Raw genomic sequence first — 14319 nt, 5'->3', positions numbered from 1 at the left:
TGCGACCCTTACTGAGAACTGATGCCCACGCTGGTCAGCGGACCGACAAGTGAACTGGCCCCTATTTCTTCCTGCCCCTCAAGGAGAATTGCCTGGTGCAAGCTCATGCATTCGAGTCACAATATTTCCTTTTCTCTCCTCCCTGTCTCTGAATATTCTATGAGCAGAGTTCCCGCGTGGCTTAAACACGCAATATACATGTACTTCTGCACGTGAGCACCCCCTGGGACCCGGAGCATTCTGTGTCTGTCTGTCTCAGATTCCTTCCTCCCCTCCCCCAAGGGCTTTTTTCCCCCATTAGGCAAATGGAAGGCCCATGCCACCTGTTAGCATTACATCATTGGCTCCCCAGAACACAGTTGCACCAAGGGCCTTAAACAAAGTAGTTCTTCTTGTATTGTTTGTACTCAAAGAGCTGATATCATGCCAACTGATGTCATTGTATGTCTTTGTGTAACTGCTATGGCAACTGGGCAGGTGGGGAGCCTCCAGCTGATGTCATTGGGAAAGGAGGTGTAGAGACAGAATTTTAAAAAGCTGTATGCTGCTTTTTTCTGTGTGTGGGTTTTTTTGGCATGCACTTTTTTTTTTTTTTAAACTAGCTGCTTTTAAGACAAATTACAGCTTGAGTACCCTAAATAAGAACGGACAAAAGTCCCCCCCCAACCCCTTTGAGACTTCTTTTGAGTTTATTTTGTTGTTCTTTCCTCTCATCTTATATGAAAAAGTGTAACCACTGCCTTTTTTTAAGGGAAAAAAAAAAAAAAAAAAAAAAGCAAACGAGGCTCCCGTCACAGAGTTGGTGTGAATTGTTTACTTGGATTTTATGGGGGCAAGGCTGAGCAGATTTTAAAGTAACGCTTTGAAGTCTCTTTCGTGGAGTTTGTAATGGGGACAGTGGGTAATTTCAATTTTCTTAAAAAGTAGTCACTACTGAAGTCTTTCTGGTTTTCCATTTCTTTTGTCTACTTTAAAAATAACCTCTTAGGGCCCAGACAAACTTTTCAATCATGATTTCATAGAAGAGTGAGCTAATACTATGTAGAGGCAGAGTGTAATTCTAGAAATCCCTGAAAATGAACTTATAGCTCTTGTTTTTCTTCTCAAGAAGCAAAAATAGGGTTTGACACTCACAGATGAAGTGGCCATAATATTACCCTCTTTGAATGATCTTTGTGTCATCTCTGGGTCTTAATGAAAATATGAACTACCTGGTCTTCATGCCTAGCTGGATGTGTCATGGGTGAGCACAGCCCTGAGACTCGGTCTAGGCTATAGTCTGGAGCTTCCTGCCTGTAGATGCCAAAGATGAGGCTTGAAATGGGGAAGAGCATGTGCTAATGTTCAGAATCTAGTGGACAGATAGACTTCCTGTCTTTATTTCAACACAACCGTATCCTGTCCACACTTTGTGTTTCCGGCCTTATCTCCTAAAACTATCAAGACAGATATCAGGCGTCTCTCAGACGGCATGAATGTGGTCTTCTGGAGGCTTTCAGCTTACGGGAGGTCACTAACTTCCCTCTCCTTTCAAAAGAAAGGCAAGAGTATGTAGTTGTTTGATGAGAATTAGAGCCCACTTGGTAGGAATAGTATCAACTCAGATCTCCTAGCCCTTACGTGTACATTGTGTCATTTGACCCTTGTGATAATCCTTTAGACTTATCCATGTGTGCAGTGCATCCATGCATCTAGCAAATATTAAAGGAAAAATTGAAACCATAAAATGTGATTCATCAATTTCCCAACTTAAGCAAGTGTTCTTTTTCGCACGGTCCTTGAGCTTTGGATCTTGTGTATGATGAATGTTTTTGAGTTGGCTTTGTTTCATTTCACATTAAACAGAAACATTTTCTTTGTTTTCACATCCCTCTCACAACTTTTAATGGCTACTTAATATTCCATGGGAGGAATGCAATAACTTTTACTTTTTTAAAAGTCGTTTTTTGTTCTTGGCCTTTTGTATAAAACAGGTAATGTTGTAGTAAACCTCTTTACGCATCTAGCTGGGTATCTTTGGCCAGATCACTTTCTTAAGCTATATTCCCAAAAGTGATGTTGCACTTGTTGATGGGGAGGTTTGCTTACTTTGCCTGCATTCATTCATGCCAGACTCCCAACTGCACTAAGAGGTAGATGCTATTACCCTCATTTTACAGATGGGGAACCAAAAGCACAGACAGAGAAATTAACTTGCCTAAGTCACAGAGCCAAGAAGTTGTGTTACTGGGACTATAGCCAAGGTAATCTGGGTCTTCCAAGGTCCCTGTCCATAGCTGCCCTGCTGTACCGGGAGCAAACTTGTCTTTCTGGGTGAGGTAAGCTTATGGGAGAGTGCAGGACACATGCCTGTAGTGCCTGAGGAGGCCGGCCATGCCTTCCCTGGCCCCCAAAGCACAAGGTTCTATGTAGGCCACTGAGCATATGGCTCTTGGAGGCAGATCAGATCTGCTGTTGATGAAATTGCCTGATGCTGCAAACGAACTCTTTCCAGGGGAAGGAACATGCCACGGTTTGCGGAAAGAGCACATTTCCAGTGTACTGCATGCAGCTAGAGCCTCTGAAGCTTGTCCTGGATCCCCAAGTGGCCTTGCATTTTTGTTCTGATCTTATTTTTAAAAATGTGCATCTGCAACAGTGCACACTTACTTCTATGGGGACAGTGGCAATTTCTGCTGGCTCTGAAGTTCGAGGGATGGTCATTCTCACTCTCTTTTGTGTTTGCTCCAGGTGGACTTAGCAGTTTTAAGCAGAACCATGAAAACCTCTGTGACAACTCCCTCCAGCTCCAGGAGTGCCGGGAGGTGGGGGGCGGTGCGTCTGCAGCCTCGAGCATGCTACCTCAGTCCATCCCCACCACCCCTGACATCGAGAATGCAGAGCTGACGCCCATCTTGCCCTTCCTGTTCCTTGGCAACGAGCAGGATGCTCAGGACCTGGACACGATGCAGCGGCTGAACATAGGCTACGTCATCAACGTCACCACTCACCTGCCCCTCTACCACTACGAGAAAGGCCTGTTCAACTACAAACGGCTGCCGGCCACCGACAGCAACAAGCAGAACCTGCGGCAGTACTTCGAGGAGGCTTTTGAGTTCATCGGTAACTATCTCCCATGGGGGCCTCTCATCCTCCACCTTCCTTTCCCCTCCAGCTTTTGCTTTGAGATCAAGGCCAGGGTTTATGCTGGCCTTGCAGAAAGCCTGCCCTGGGGTGTTTCCAGGCTCTTCGGAGTCACAGCCCACTGAATGCATGGGAGCCACTGGGATGGGTGTAGAGGAACAGTGATTCGGTTTGGTGCTGAAACCCATGTCCCTCTAGCTCTCATGAGAAGGCGGGAAGGGATGAGTGTGGATGTGTTATGTCTCGGAATTTCAAAAGAAGTGATAGAGAGGAAGGCACTGGAGGCCAGAGCTGGCGCTGGGGCTATCTGGTCTATTCCATGTGTGTCGGAGCCTTGCAAGAAGTAAACTGCAGTGAAGACACCACCTCCAAACTCACCCACGCCTCCTCCTCCTTGGGTTGAATTAATTTGCGGTTGGTATGGCTTCTTTACACGAGGTTGAAGCCAAGGTGGCATTTGCTGGAAGGCTGCCCCTGAAGAAGGTTTTTCAGTAAAACGGTGCTTAGTGAACATCGTGACCTGTCACATCAGCACAGAGGAGGCAGGAGTGGAGGGCTGAGTTGTTTTTCGCTTCCACCTGCTTTGTGTCCGGTCTTCAACATTGGGTAGCAGAAGGGCACGAGTGTGAGCATTAGCGAGGTGGTACTAGATTTCCTAAGACTTGCCCCAAACTCGCTGAAGTAGGAAAGGTCAGGTTGTATAGCCTGAGCAGTTCCCAGGGAGGGGAATCCTAAAAACAGCAGACTTTAATCTCCGGGAGGAAGGAGCCACCAGCCGAGCCCTAAACCTAATGCCAACTTTTGCTGCTTCTATATAGCCTTGGACTGTTTTAAGGCTCAAGTTATCATTTAAGGGAACACCTGGCACTTAGCAGACACTCAACAATTTTTTCAAGTGACTCCAACCTTTGTTACCACAAGAAGGTGATCCAGTACTTTTCCTAAATATTGTAGCAGGTCGTTACTGGCCTCTGTCCCAGGAAGAATGCACTCATGTTTGGTGTTCCTTTATCCGAAAAACGCCTTGGGTCTGATAGATTTGCTGTAGAGTTGGCAGTTCTGGTCATGTCACCTGGCTGTTTTCCTTGCTAATTAATTGTGCCTTCAGTGCGGGATCATGGACTATTACTATTCAATCTGGAAGGAAATTCTGAGTGGTCTCTGAACTCGGAAAAATAAAATGACTCCTCCAAGATTGTAAGAATTTTAGTGTCAAAGAAGGGAGCAAGAGTGAAATAAGTCAATCGGAGAAGGACAAATATTATATGGTCTCATTCATTTGGGGAATATAAAAAATAGTGAAAGGGAATAAAGGAGAAAGGAGAAAAAATGAGTGGGAAATATCAGAAAGGGAGACAGAACATGAGAGACTCCTAACTCTGGGAAACGAATTAGGGGTGGTGGAAGGGGAGGTGGGCGGGGGGTGGGGGTGACTGGGTGCCGGGCACTGAGGGGGGCACTTGATGGGATGAGCACTGGGTGTTATTCTATATGTTGGCAAATTGAACACCAGTAAAAAATAAATTTATAAATAAATACATACATACATACATACATACATATATACCAAAAAAACAAAACAAAACAAAACAAAACAAAACAAAAAAAACAAAGAAGGGAGCTCAAAACCCAAAGAATCCAAGGCTCTTGACTCTGAGGCCTCTCTACAACATGTTGGGCTAACGTTTCCAATGCTCTGATAGTTCCCGAATGGCAATGCTTGTGGATTCAAAGACACTTTAGATTCTTTATTAATAATATTTGAATCAAACCTTGGGCCCCGAAGAAGAAATATTTGTCACCAGGTAGATGAGGAACTTTCTGGTTGATATATGATGTTATAACTGCAATTTTATCTGACTTGATTCCAGCTGGGGGAAGTTCAGAGATTGTTTTCCATTTAATGAGTAGCATCAGACATGCTTGTCCCAACAGGATTTCAAGCAAGGCACCTGCATTCCTTGTAGGTTATTCAGGCTTATCTGATTTTTTAAAAGGAAAAGCAAACAAATAACAAATAGCAGTTAACCTGAAGAACAATTCGGCATCACAGCCTGCATAGGTGCAATTTGATTTTTGTTGTTTTCTTATTAGATAAACTGAAATCGTATAGTCTGACTTTAGGGGAGACAGCAGCTTTTGGAACCATAATGATGTTCACTGAGGGTCTAATATAAACTAAGCAGAGCGTATGTTTAGGGCCTAAATGTGCCAATGTATTTATTCCCGAATTGGATGATATTATTCCCATGTTCCCTGAGCCTTGTTAGTGAGTATTACTCCCATTGTGCAGACAGGGGGGTTGAAGCTCGGGGGAGTTGGGTGACTCACATGGAGTTACTCATCTAGCGTGTAGTAGAAGCAATAGTCAAACCTAGCACTTTGCAGCTCATCTTTCTGCCACCATGCCTGCCAGTCTTGGTGTGGAGGTCAATAAATAGTGTGTGCTGAAGAGAAGAAATTGCAAAAGGGAAACACTTCCTTCAAATACTATTATCTATGAGAAGTAAGCTTAATTCATAGATTTTTAAGATGGAATTTTGCATGATGCTTCTTTTCTTGGTCCACTGCTGGGTAGCCAATAGAAGTAGTTTAAGTTAGGGGCACCTACCTGGCTCAGTTGGAAAAGCGTGCAACTCTTGATCTCGAGACTATGAGTTCAAGCCCCACATTGGGTGTAGAGATTACTTAAAATAAATAAATAAACTAAAAAAAAAAAAAAAGGTTTAAGTTAGATCACTCCTCCTTACTCCCCTTCTCTATTCTTTGTCTAATTGGCATTTTTTCAGGACTGCTTTCTTAGGATGCCTTTGAGTCTAGAAGTGTCATTAAGAATCCATTTAGGCAGTGCCCACAAGCTACTCTCCTGAGCTTCTAATATATCTGAAAAGTATATCCAGGGTTGCTTCTTTCAATGGCTCTGATTTCTGGGCCATCACTAGAATTCCTCCTTCTTTGTCATCATCACCATGTTGGAACAGCATTCATGGATACGGGGTGCAGGTGGGGGGGGTTGGACAGTTCAGATGTAGGTGATGCCTTCTGCCTGAGCACTGCACGTCTGTAGCTACATTTGCAACAGTAGGCTTTTCTGGTGAGAAGCCAAACATAGCAACTTTCTGGTTGGGTTCTGTTTCTTTAACCTGAGAGTTTAGTAAGACTGAAATCCTTATCCATTTAATACCAGTTCCTGATACAGAGAAATTCTATAATAGAAAGGAAGAAATGTTTGTTTCTCTATCCCAGCTGGGACAGACATTGTTAACAACACTAGTTTTGATAAGCTGCACAATTTAGGATTTGGAATTATCATCCTTAATCAAAAAGGTCTACTTCATCGGTGGCTCGCTTAACATGCAACGTAACTGTGTTGTAGCTCTGGCTGCAGTTAGTTGCCATCACCTGTTAACTGTTAACTGTGGTTTCTTCACCTCGTCCTCTCTTTAAAGGTAGAAATGTAAACTCTTATTCATGTTAATATTGCTTTTAGCCAGTTCTGGAGGTTGGTTGCAGCATAGATCTACACAATTAACTTGTCAATTATACTTCATTGTAAAGCCATTTGAATTTATTTATTTTTTTCTCTCTACAAAATATAGTGTTGTCAAGTCGGGGTCAAAGCTAATCGCTCTTTTTCCATGTCTTTCTTCTTTCCTGCACCTCTTGGCTTTCTCCCTTTTCCCAGAGGAAGCTCACCAGTGTGGGAAAGGGCTTCTCATTCATTGCCAGGCCGGGGTGTCCCGCTCTGCCACCATCGTCATCGCGTACTTGATGAAGCACACTCGGATGACCATGACTGATGCTTATAAATTTGTCAAAGGCAAACGACCAATTATTTCCCCAAACCTTAACTTCATGGGGCAATTACTGGAGTTTGAGGAAGACCTGAACAACGGTGTGACACCGCGAATCCTTACACCAAAGCTGATGGGCGTGGAAACGGTCGTCTGACAAAAGTCTGGATGGAAAGGATTACTGGTCTCCATTAAGAGATGAAGAGAAAGAAGGATGGATTCTTTCTTTTCTTTTTCTTTCTTTCTTTTCTTTTTTTTTTTAGATGGGGGTAAAGTTTGTGAATGGAAACAAAACTTGTTTAAAAAAACTTTTTAACAAGTGTGAGAAGAATTTATCTTTTGATGCCATTGAGATTTACTTCCCATGAACTGATAAAGCAGGGAGGCTAAAAGAATAATTTTTTTAAGCCAACAATAAAAATATAACAAAACTTGTTTCTTCCCCCTTTTCCTTTTAAGCTATTTGTAGAGTTTATGATTAAATAGTCTGTGCAGGTTCATAGACCGAAGATACTACAACTTAAACAAATTAAAAAGAACCAAAAGTAAGAGACAGAAAAGGCATTGAATCACGAAGGCCCGAGAGCTGCCTGGGCCATCCACACAGGAAACAAAAACCCAACCAAACCAAGCCCTGTTGTGCTCACTGGTGCAAAGAGAAAATCAGGGCAGCTTAAGTGGTCTAAGAACCCTTCGCATTCTTTAAAGAGACAAAAGATACTGTTGATTTTGTGTGTTTCATACTCTGGATTATTTTTCCCCCCTCTTTGGGTTTAAGAGATTTTTTTTTTTTTTGAAATAGCAAGGAACTGACCATTATACCATATGCCTTCACTGGCTTCTTGTGCAATAATACAGTGTTTTGAGTGTGCAAACAAGTTAGAGCTGGCAGCCAGATAATAGACAAGTAGTGCAAATTTGCCAGCTTGGAGATTGAAAGGAATTCAATAAAAAATCAATTACTTTCCTTCCCACCTTTTTTCCTTTTTTTTTTTTTTTTTTTTTTGGTTTTGATTCTGGTTACAGTGCCATAAACCTTGTTACGTATGTATATCAGAATGTAAAAAAAAAAAAAAAAAAAAAAAGACAAAAATTTATTTAAAAATATTTTTCGCAAAAAAACAAAAACAACAACAACTTGACGTGTTTCTGTTGATTGTGTAAAAATTTATTTTCATTATATAAATGAAACTCATTTTGGGATGTGTCTTTTTTCCTCCTCTTTTCTTCAGTCCAGGGACAAGCATCTCTTACCTCTGGTAACTTGTATATGTAACATAATATACACATGTTTTTATGGGGGGAAAGAGAAAATACATATTTTGAGAAAGGGAAAATATTCTCTGTTCCCAGTGTGAAGCAGAGAGAATTAGCAAGGAAACCAAATTGCTCCGGTTATCAATCTGCCCAATCATCATCCCCTCTGCTCTCACAGCCCTCTACTCTCTCCTGCAAATGGAATTCCTTCTGCCTCAGGAGAACCTCAGGTGAAGTCACCTTAGAGGTAGGAGGGAGGTTCTAGCCCAGCCTTTGGGCCCTGGGGAACAGGTCACTGCCAGACTGATTGGTTAGAATTCCGTGGACTTTCCAGCAGCCCTCTAATAATTATTTGTGACCATCTGCCATTTAAATGGGTCTTGACGATCCCTTCCCTGCCCCCTTGCCACTCCCCTTGCCACTTGCTCACTTGACATCTTTGGGAACGTGTACCACGGAGAGTGCAAGGCAGCACATTGCTATTTCCTACTCTTTTGCCAGCAAATTGAACTCAGCTCCAGTTCCTACCACACTTGGTTAATATATAGCTAGTGTTTCATGGGTTCCCAATCCACAGAAAAGAGGGCGTGGGGATAGGGGAGGAACATGATCTCAATGTTTTCTACGTTTTATTAAAATACATCTCTCGAGGGACTTGGCCATAGGGAAGAGTCACAGCAAACTGAAATTTGCCTGGGGTGAGTAACAGAATTGATGAGTTTGGGCACGTCCAGTTCTAGATGACTACGTTTGACATATTTTTGTGAACATTGCTTAGAAATATATGACAAAATATTTCTGACATTTATGTTTTTAAATAGCTTTTCTACTGGAAGTGAAAAAGAAAAATGAAGACTGAATTTTCACAGGAATTAACTGAGAGCTGTTTGAATTATTTTTATGACAATTAATCAGGTGAAAAGTTAATTTCTCTTACAGTGTTTTCTATTCTTCAGACTAACAAGTTCCTTGGTGCTAGAGTATTTTAAGAACTCAGGTTGTTATATAATTAGTGATTTAAAATACATGGTGATTTACTAGGCATTTCTTTTCATTTATTCTAGATCCAAACGTTAAATTTCTGATAGAGCGTAAGACTTTTCCTTTCCTTTCCTTTCCTTTCCTTTCCTTTCCTTTCCTTTCCTTTCCTTTCCTTTCCTTTCCTTTCCTTTCATCTTTCCTTCTCTCTTTCTCTCTCTCTCTCTCTCTTTTAACAAAGCAAGGAGAGGAATCAGGACAGTTTCTGTTCTTTAGCTACATGGAAATGATTTATGCTTTTTGAACTTGATGATTTTGAGAGAAACACTGTCCTGGGGCAGACAGGAATCCTGCCAACCCGCATACCAAGAATTCTGAGAGAGACTCTGGTCTTTTTTGCTAATCTGTTTTGAGTCACTTAGCCTCTATTTCTTCATGAGGAATGTGAACCACTTCATGAAAATAAAATGGATTAACCAAGCTATTGCTCTAAAAACCACACTCCCCAGGTTTCTGGGCCTTGCTAGGTGCCTTGGCTAACTGGGATATAATTGAATGTTGTCTACCTGAGAAAGCAGAGTGTCTAACTGACCATGCATCATTCCCAGCATCCAGCAGGGGTTGTTTTGTGCTGAATGAATGTAATGATTCAATAGAGTTAATCTGTTATATATAGATTCAGCAGATACAGCCAACACTGTTACCTTAAGTTGAACAGAACAACAGTTCCAGCTCCTCTCTATACATTTATTTCAACAGTTAATACTTTTCTACTCAGTGCATGTTAACCAGGATATGGAGCTCGCATTTCATTGAAGAGCTTGTGCTAGCTGCTTTTGGGTCAGGACAAGCAGGCGGGAGGTGGGGTAGGAAAGCTGACCAGTGGAGGAATGGACCAGGGGAAATATGAAAGAAGAGACATACACAAGCCAGCAATCACACGGTGACAGTAAATGAGGAAAGACGGCCTTCTGGAAAGGTAATAAAGTATGAGAAAGAGAAAATTGGAGGTTACAGTAAAACAAAAATGAAAAGCTCTATTAGAATAAAGAACCAGGACCTGAATCACACTTCAGAGGTGGACTAAGATAGAACACTGATAAATTGCTCTAAGTAGATCTTCTGGAACGAGCCAAATTGGCTAGAGATAAGCAATATGGCTTTCACCCTGCTTGTGAATGGGCTTTTTGTGGATAAACCACAACATATTATATTTATATTTTAGTTCCCCAACATATAATACCCAATCTCAGGAAATACATGTGGGTTGACGTTTGGTTTCAAGCTCTAATTGGAGGCAGTCATTATAGATGGATGTGAGCAGAAAATGAGTATTAAGCACTGGTTCCCAGAAGAATTGGCAAGAGTAAAGCATTTAGAAAAAACTGCCAAATTAAACGTGTCTTAGAAGACTTTCTGCCCCTCCAGAGGCGGCAGACTGTGCACGCCAGGCCTTTCTTTTGCCATCTCTGCGACAACACTCCAGTGTTTGGTGGAAGACACACGTATTGAGGTTTGATCAGAAGCAGAGGCACTGAGGGAGAGAAAATGAGTTTATTCTAGGGGTTAGACAAGTGTGGGTCTAGTGAAGTCATCGGGAGTATGTAGCCTCCATGTCTGACAATGGGCTGAAATCCCTGTAGGTCAGTGGAGTCAACAGTCAGGGAGAAACACTGGCCATTGAAGTGGAGGAAGGCAAAGAAGACGTGGAATTCGGAGGAAGATCTAGAACCTACATTTACCTTTTACCAACCTCAGGGATACAGGTGACTTTGGGGAAGGATCTAGTGCCCTTTGCCAGAACAAAGCTGTACTTGATGCAGGACTTGTGGCGCTGAAGGAGGAGTAATGCAGGAATCAGAGCCACTGCCGTAAGCCAAGGTGAGCCATCAGATCAATGAAACTGCGTGCTGGCTACCATATTGCCTGGTGCCCTCTTCACAGCATCGTGGTGGCTGTTTCACTTCCACCTGCCAAATCTCATATAAATTTCTCTTAAGGCTGACCTTAACCCAGTGTGAAACACCAAAGGGAAATGCAGTTTGCCATTTAGCTAAGTTGATACTGTATGAAACCACCGCACTCCATCCTTGCCAACTTGGCATCCACCCACACTTCTGTTAGCCATACATAACTACCAGGCAAAGACATCAGCAAGGGATGATTTGTCTCATAAGATGCAACTGTCACTTCTAGGTTGAAAACACACTGACCCTGTCTTTAAAAGAGGATACATAGCCCCATGCGTTGTGACTTTATCCATCTTTGGGTGAAGTTCTTTTATCCTCTGGTTGAGATCCACTCTGTCTTTGCTATCCTATAATTTAAATACTGAGATAAGGACATTATACATTGGATTAGGTTTGCCAAGAAGATGCGCTTTGGAAATTTTATTTACTTATTTATTTATTATTTATTTTTTATTTTTTTATTTTTTAGTCTCTGTGGTATTCCTTTTATTTTTTATTTTTTTATTGGAGTTCAATATTCCAACAATAACACCCAGTGCTCATCCCATCAAGTGCCCCCCTCAGTGCCCGTCACCCAGTCACCCCCACCCCCTGCCCACCTCCCCTTCCACCACCCCTAGTTCATTTCCCAGAGTTAGGAGTATCTCATGTTCTGTCTCCCTTTCTGATATTTCCCACTCATTTTTCTCCTTTCCCCTTTATTCCCTTTCACTATTTTTTATATTCCCCAAATGAATGAGACCATATAATGTTTGTCCTTCTCCGATTGACTTATTTCACTCAGCATAATACCCTCCAGTTCCATCCACGTCGAAGCAAATGGTGGGTATTTGTCGTTTCTAATGGCTGAGGGATATTCCAGTGCATACATAGACCACATCTTCTTTATCCATTCAACCTCAGACCCCTTGTAAATGTGATCTTATTTGGAAATAGGATCTTTGCAGATGGAGTCAAGTTTTAAAGAGGTCGTATTGGGTTAGGCTAATCCAATTACTGCTGTCCTCACAAAAAGGGAAATTTGGACACACAAAAAGGAAAAAATGCCACAAGATGAGGGTGGTCGAGCTTGGAGAGAGTCATCCCAAACCAAGGAACACCAAAGCTTGCTGGGTTGTACCAGAAACTGAGAGAGGTTTGGAACAGATTGTTACCCAGAGCTTCCCAAAGGAGCTAAACCCGCTGATACCTTGACTTTGGACTTCTAGCCTTGACACTGTAAGAGGATAAATTCCTGTTGTTTTAAGCCACCCAGTTTGTGGGACTTTATTATGGTGGCCCAATGAAACTAAAAGAAATGGTAATCACCATTACCACAATTTATGTTCAATGGTACCTAGAAGAGGAAAAAAAAGGGGGGGGATTAACTAATATATAATCAAATATATTTTTATAGAAGAAATACTTATAACTCTTATCACCTTTCTACAACTGATCATGTGGTCATAGCTGGTTTTTTAAAAAGATTTTATGTACTTATTTCTCAGAGAGCAAGGGAGAGAGCGCACAAGCAGAGGGAGAGGTCGGGAGAGGGGGAAGTAGGCTCCCCACTGAGCAAGGAGCCTGATGCAGGGCTCAATCCCAGTGGCCTCATGACCTGAGTTGAAAGGAGTTTACTGACTGAGGCACCCAGGCATCCCACAGCTGATGTTTATAACTGCCTTCTTTCACTACCCATTCCATATACCCATTGTCCTCAGTAAGTACGTTACCTGGTCATGGTTTCTTTCCTATTAGGGTGACCTACATCTTCATCGTTGAAGATCTGAGCTTTTGGCAGTCCCACCTGCATAGAATTATTTTCCATTTGCTTCTGTTTCAGGACAGGAGAGTGGAAAATGTGCCCTTCATCCAGATACACTTCTTACTCCTATAGTCTATTAGTAATCCAGTTTCCCTCTGAGGGTCACAATTACCCCAGCCAGTTCAGTAACCCATGTCTGTTTGTTGGTGCTTTAGTATGAGGAGCCCAAGGCGATCAGCACAGTACCAACTTTCAGTTTAATGGAGCTATTGCTGGATCTTAGAGCAGAAACACCTGTCCCTTGGGAACTAAGCCTTCTAAACCAGCAGAACCCAAAGTTGCAAGGCAGGTAAAATAAATGTGGCAAGTGGATCATGAGAGGTAATGGTAAGAGGCACTTTTCCCATTTCCAGCCCTTGGTTTTGGGACCCATAATCCTGGATAAGGGAGGCACAGCAACGTATATTGGTTGATGATTTAGAGAATTTGCTGCACCTTGCAGGAACATTACCCCATTCCAAAAGAGTCTATTCATATAACACAGAAAGTGAATTGTCAAAAGGACCATTCCCCCACTTCAGAGTGAGGGATAACACAGCATGACTAGTGAATTCCATGAGCATGAGCTTGTTGCCACACTTCATTTGCTGCAAAATAAGTTCCTTGGCCAGCAGCAAAGCATTATGAAATACCATGATGGTAAATAAGACATAAGAATTCTCTAAGTCCACAGATACTGATTTTGACAAAAGGACTGCAGGCCAGGAAGGCAAATCCATATGAAGAGTAAGTTTCTATGGGGTGAGAATAAGAGTTCCCCTTCCATGATAGAAGTGGTCCAATGTAATTAACTCACCATCAGAGGCTGCCTGATTCTCTAGAAATGGTGCTATTTCAGGGGCTCAGTGTGGAGCTCTGCTGTCAGTGGGTTGGATACTCGGCAGTAGCTATCACCAGATCAGCCATGAGTAGGAATTCATATTGCTGAGTCTACACTTACTGTCCATCTTTGCCACCATGGCTACTTTGTTCATGATCCCATTGGTCAAAGACAGTCACTAAAGAAAGGGACTGACAGAGATCCACAGAATGTGTCATCTTGACCACCATCAAGATCCTTCTGTGCTGAGTTTGAGCTTTATTGAGTATTCACATGGAACATTCTGTGCCCACTAAGACAGTTCCATTCCATCTACTTCTTCCCTAGACTTTATCACCAATGTTCCAGTCATGTTTCTTCTAAGTCCCTGATCATCCATCTGAACTTTTAGCCACTGCCCATGAAGCAATATGGATTCATACCTCTGGCTATCTTTTCTTTTAGACACAATGAACAACCAGAGGCATTTCTAGAATTTCTGCCCACTATGGAAATTCTCCTTCATTACTGTCCTCCTGGGCCACCCTGAAGTATAGTGGTAGTGATATAGCCATTCATTTTTGGATGATACGA

At 42.2% G+C, this 14319-nt stretch overlaps 1 protein-coding gene and 1 long non-coding RNA gene across 3 annotated transcripts in view; one reads left to right on the top strand and one right to left on the bottom strand.

Moving 5' to 3' along the window:
* Window positions 1-8112, top strand: part of DUSP10 (dual specificity phosphatase 10) — a 38148-nt gene extending 30036 nt beyond the window's left edge. The window contains exons 3-4 of the mRNA XM_038586188.1: window positions 2731-3102; window positions 6809-8112. Coding sequence (XP_038442116.1) covers window positions 2731-3102; window positions 6809-7074 — 638 coding nt within the window. The 3' untranslated portion in view covers window positions 7075-8112. The remainder of the gene's footprint in view (window positions 1-2730; window positions 3103-6808) is intronic.
* On the bottom strand, window positions 4901-13981 carry LOC111094505. Of its 2 annotated transcripts, none has more exons than XR_005385729.1 (3): window positions 13723-13981; window positions 5735-5829; window positions 4901-5105 (listed from the first exon to the last, which is right to left on the bottom strand). It is a non-coding gene; the product is annotated as an uncharacterized LOC111094505 (long non-coding RNA). The 2 variants fall into 2 exon arrangements; XR_005385728.1 differs by lacking the exons at window positions 4901-5105; window positions 5735-5829 and adding exons at window positions 11978-12458; window positions 12835-12908.
* Between the last annotated feature and the right edge of the window lie 338 nt (window positions 13982-14319).

The sequence above is a fragment of the Canis lupus genome, chromosome 38, assembly GCF_011100685.1.
Source record: "Canis lupus familiaris isolate Mischka breed German Shepherd chromosome 38, alternate assembly UU_Cfam_GSD_1.0, whole genome shotgun sequence".
NCBI classification, from domain to species: Eukaryota; Metazoa; Chordata; class Mammalia; order Carnivora; family Canidae; genus Canis; species Canis lupus.
The sequence above is the reverse complement of the archived record's forward strand: the minus strand, read 5'-3'. Positions and strand labels throughout refer to the sequence as shown.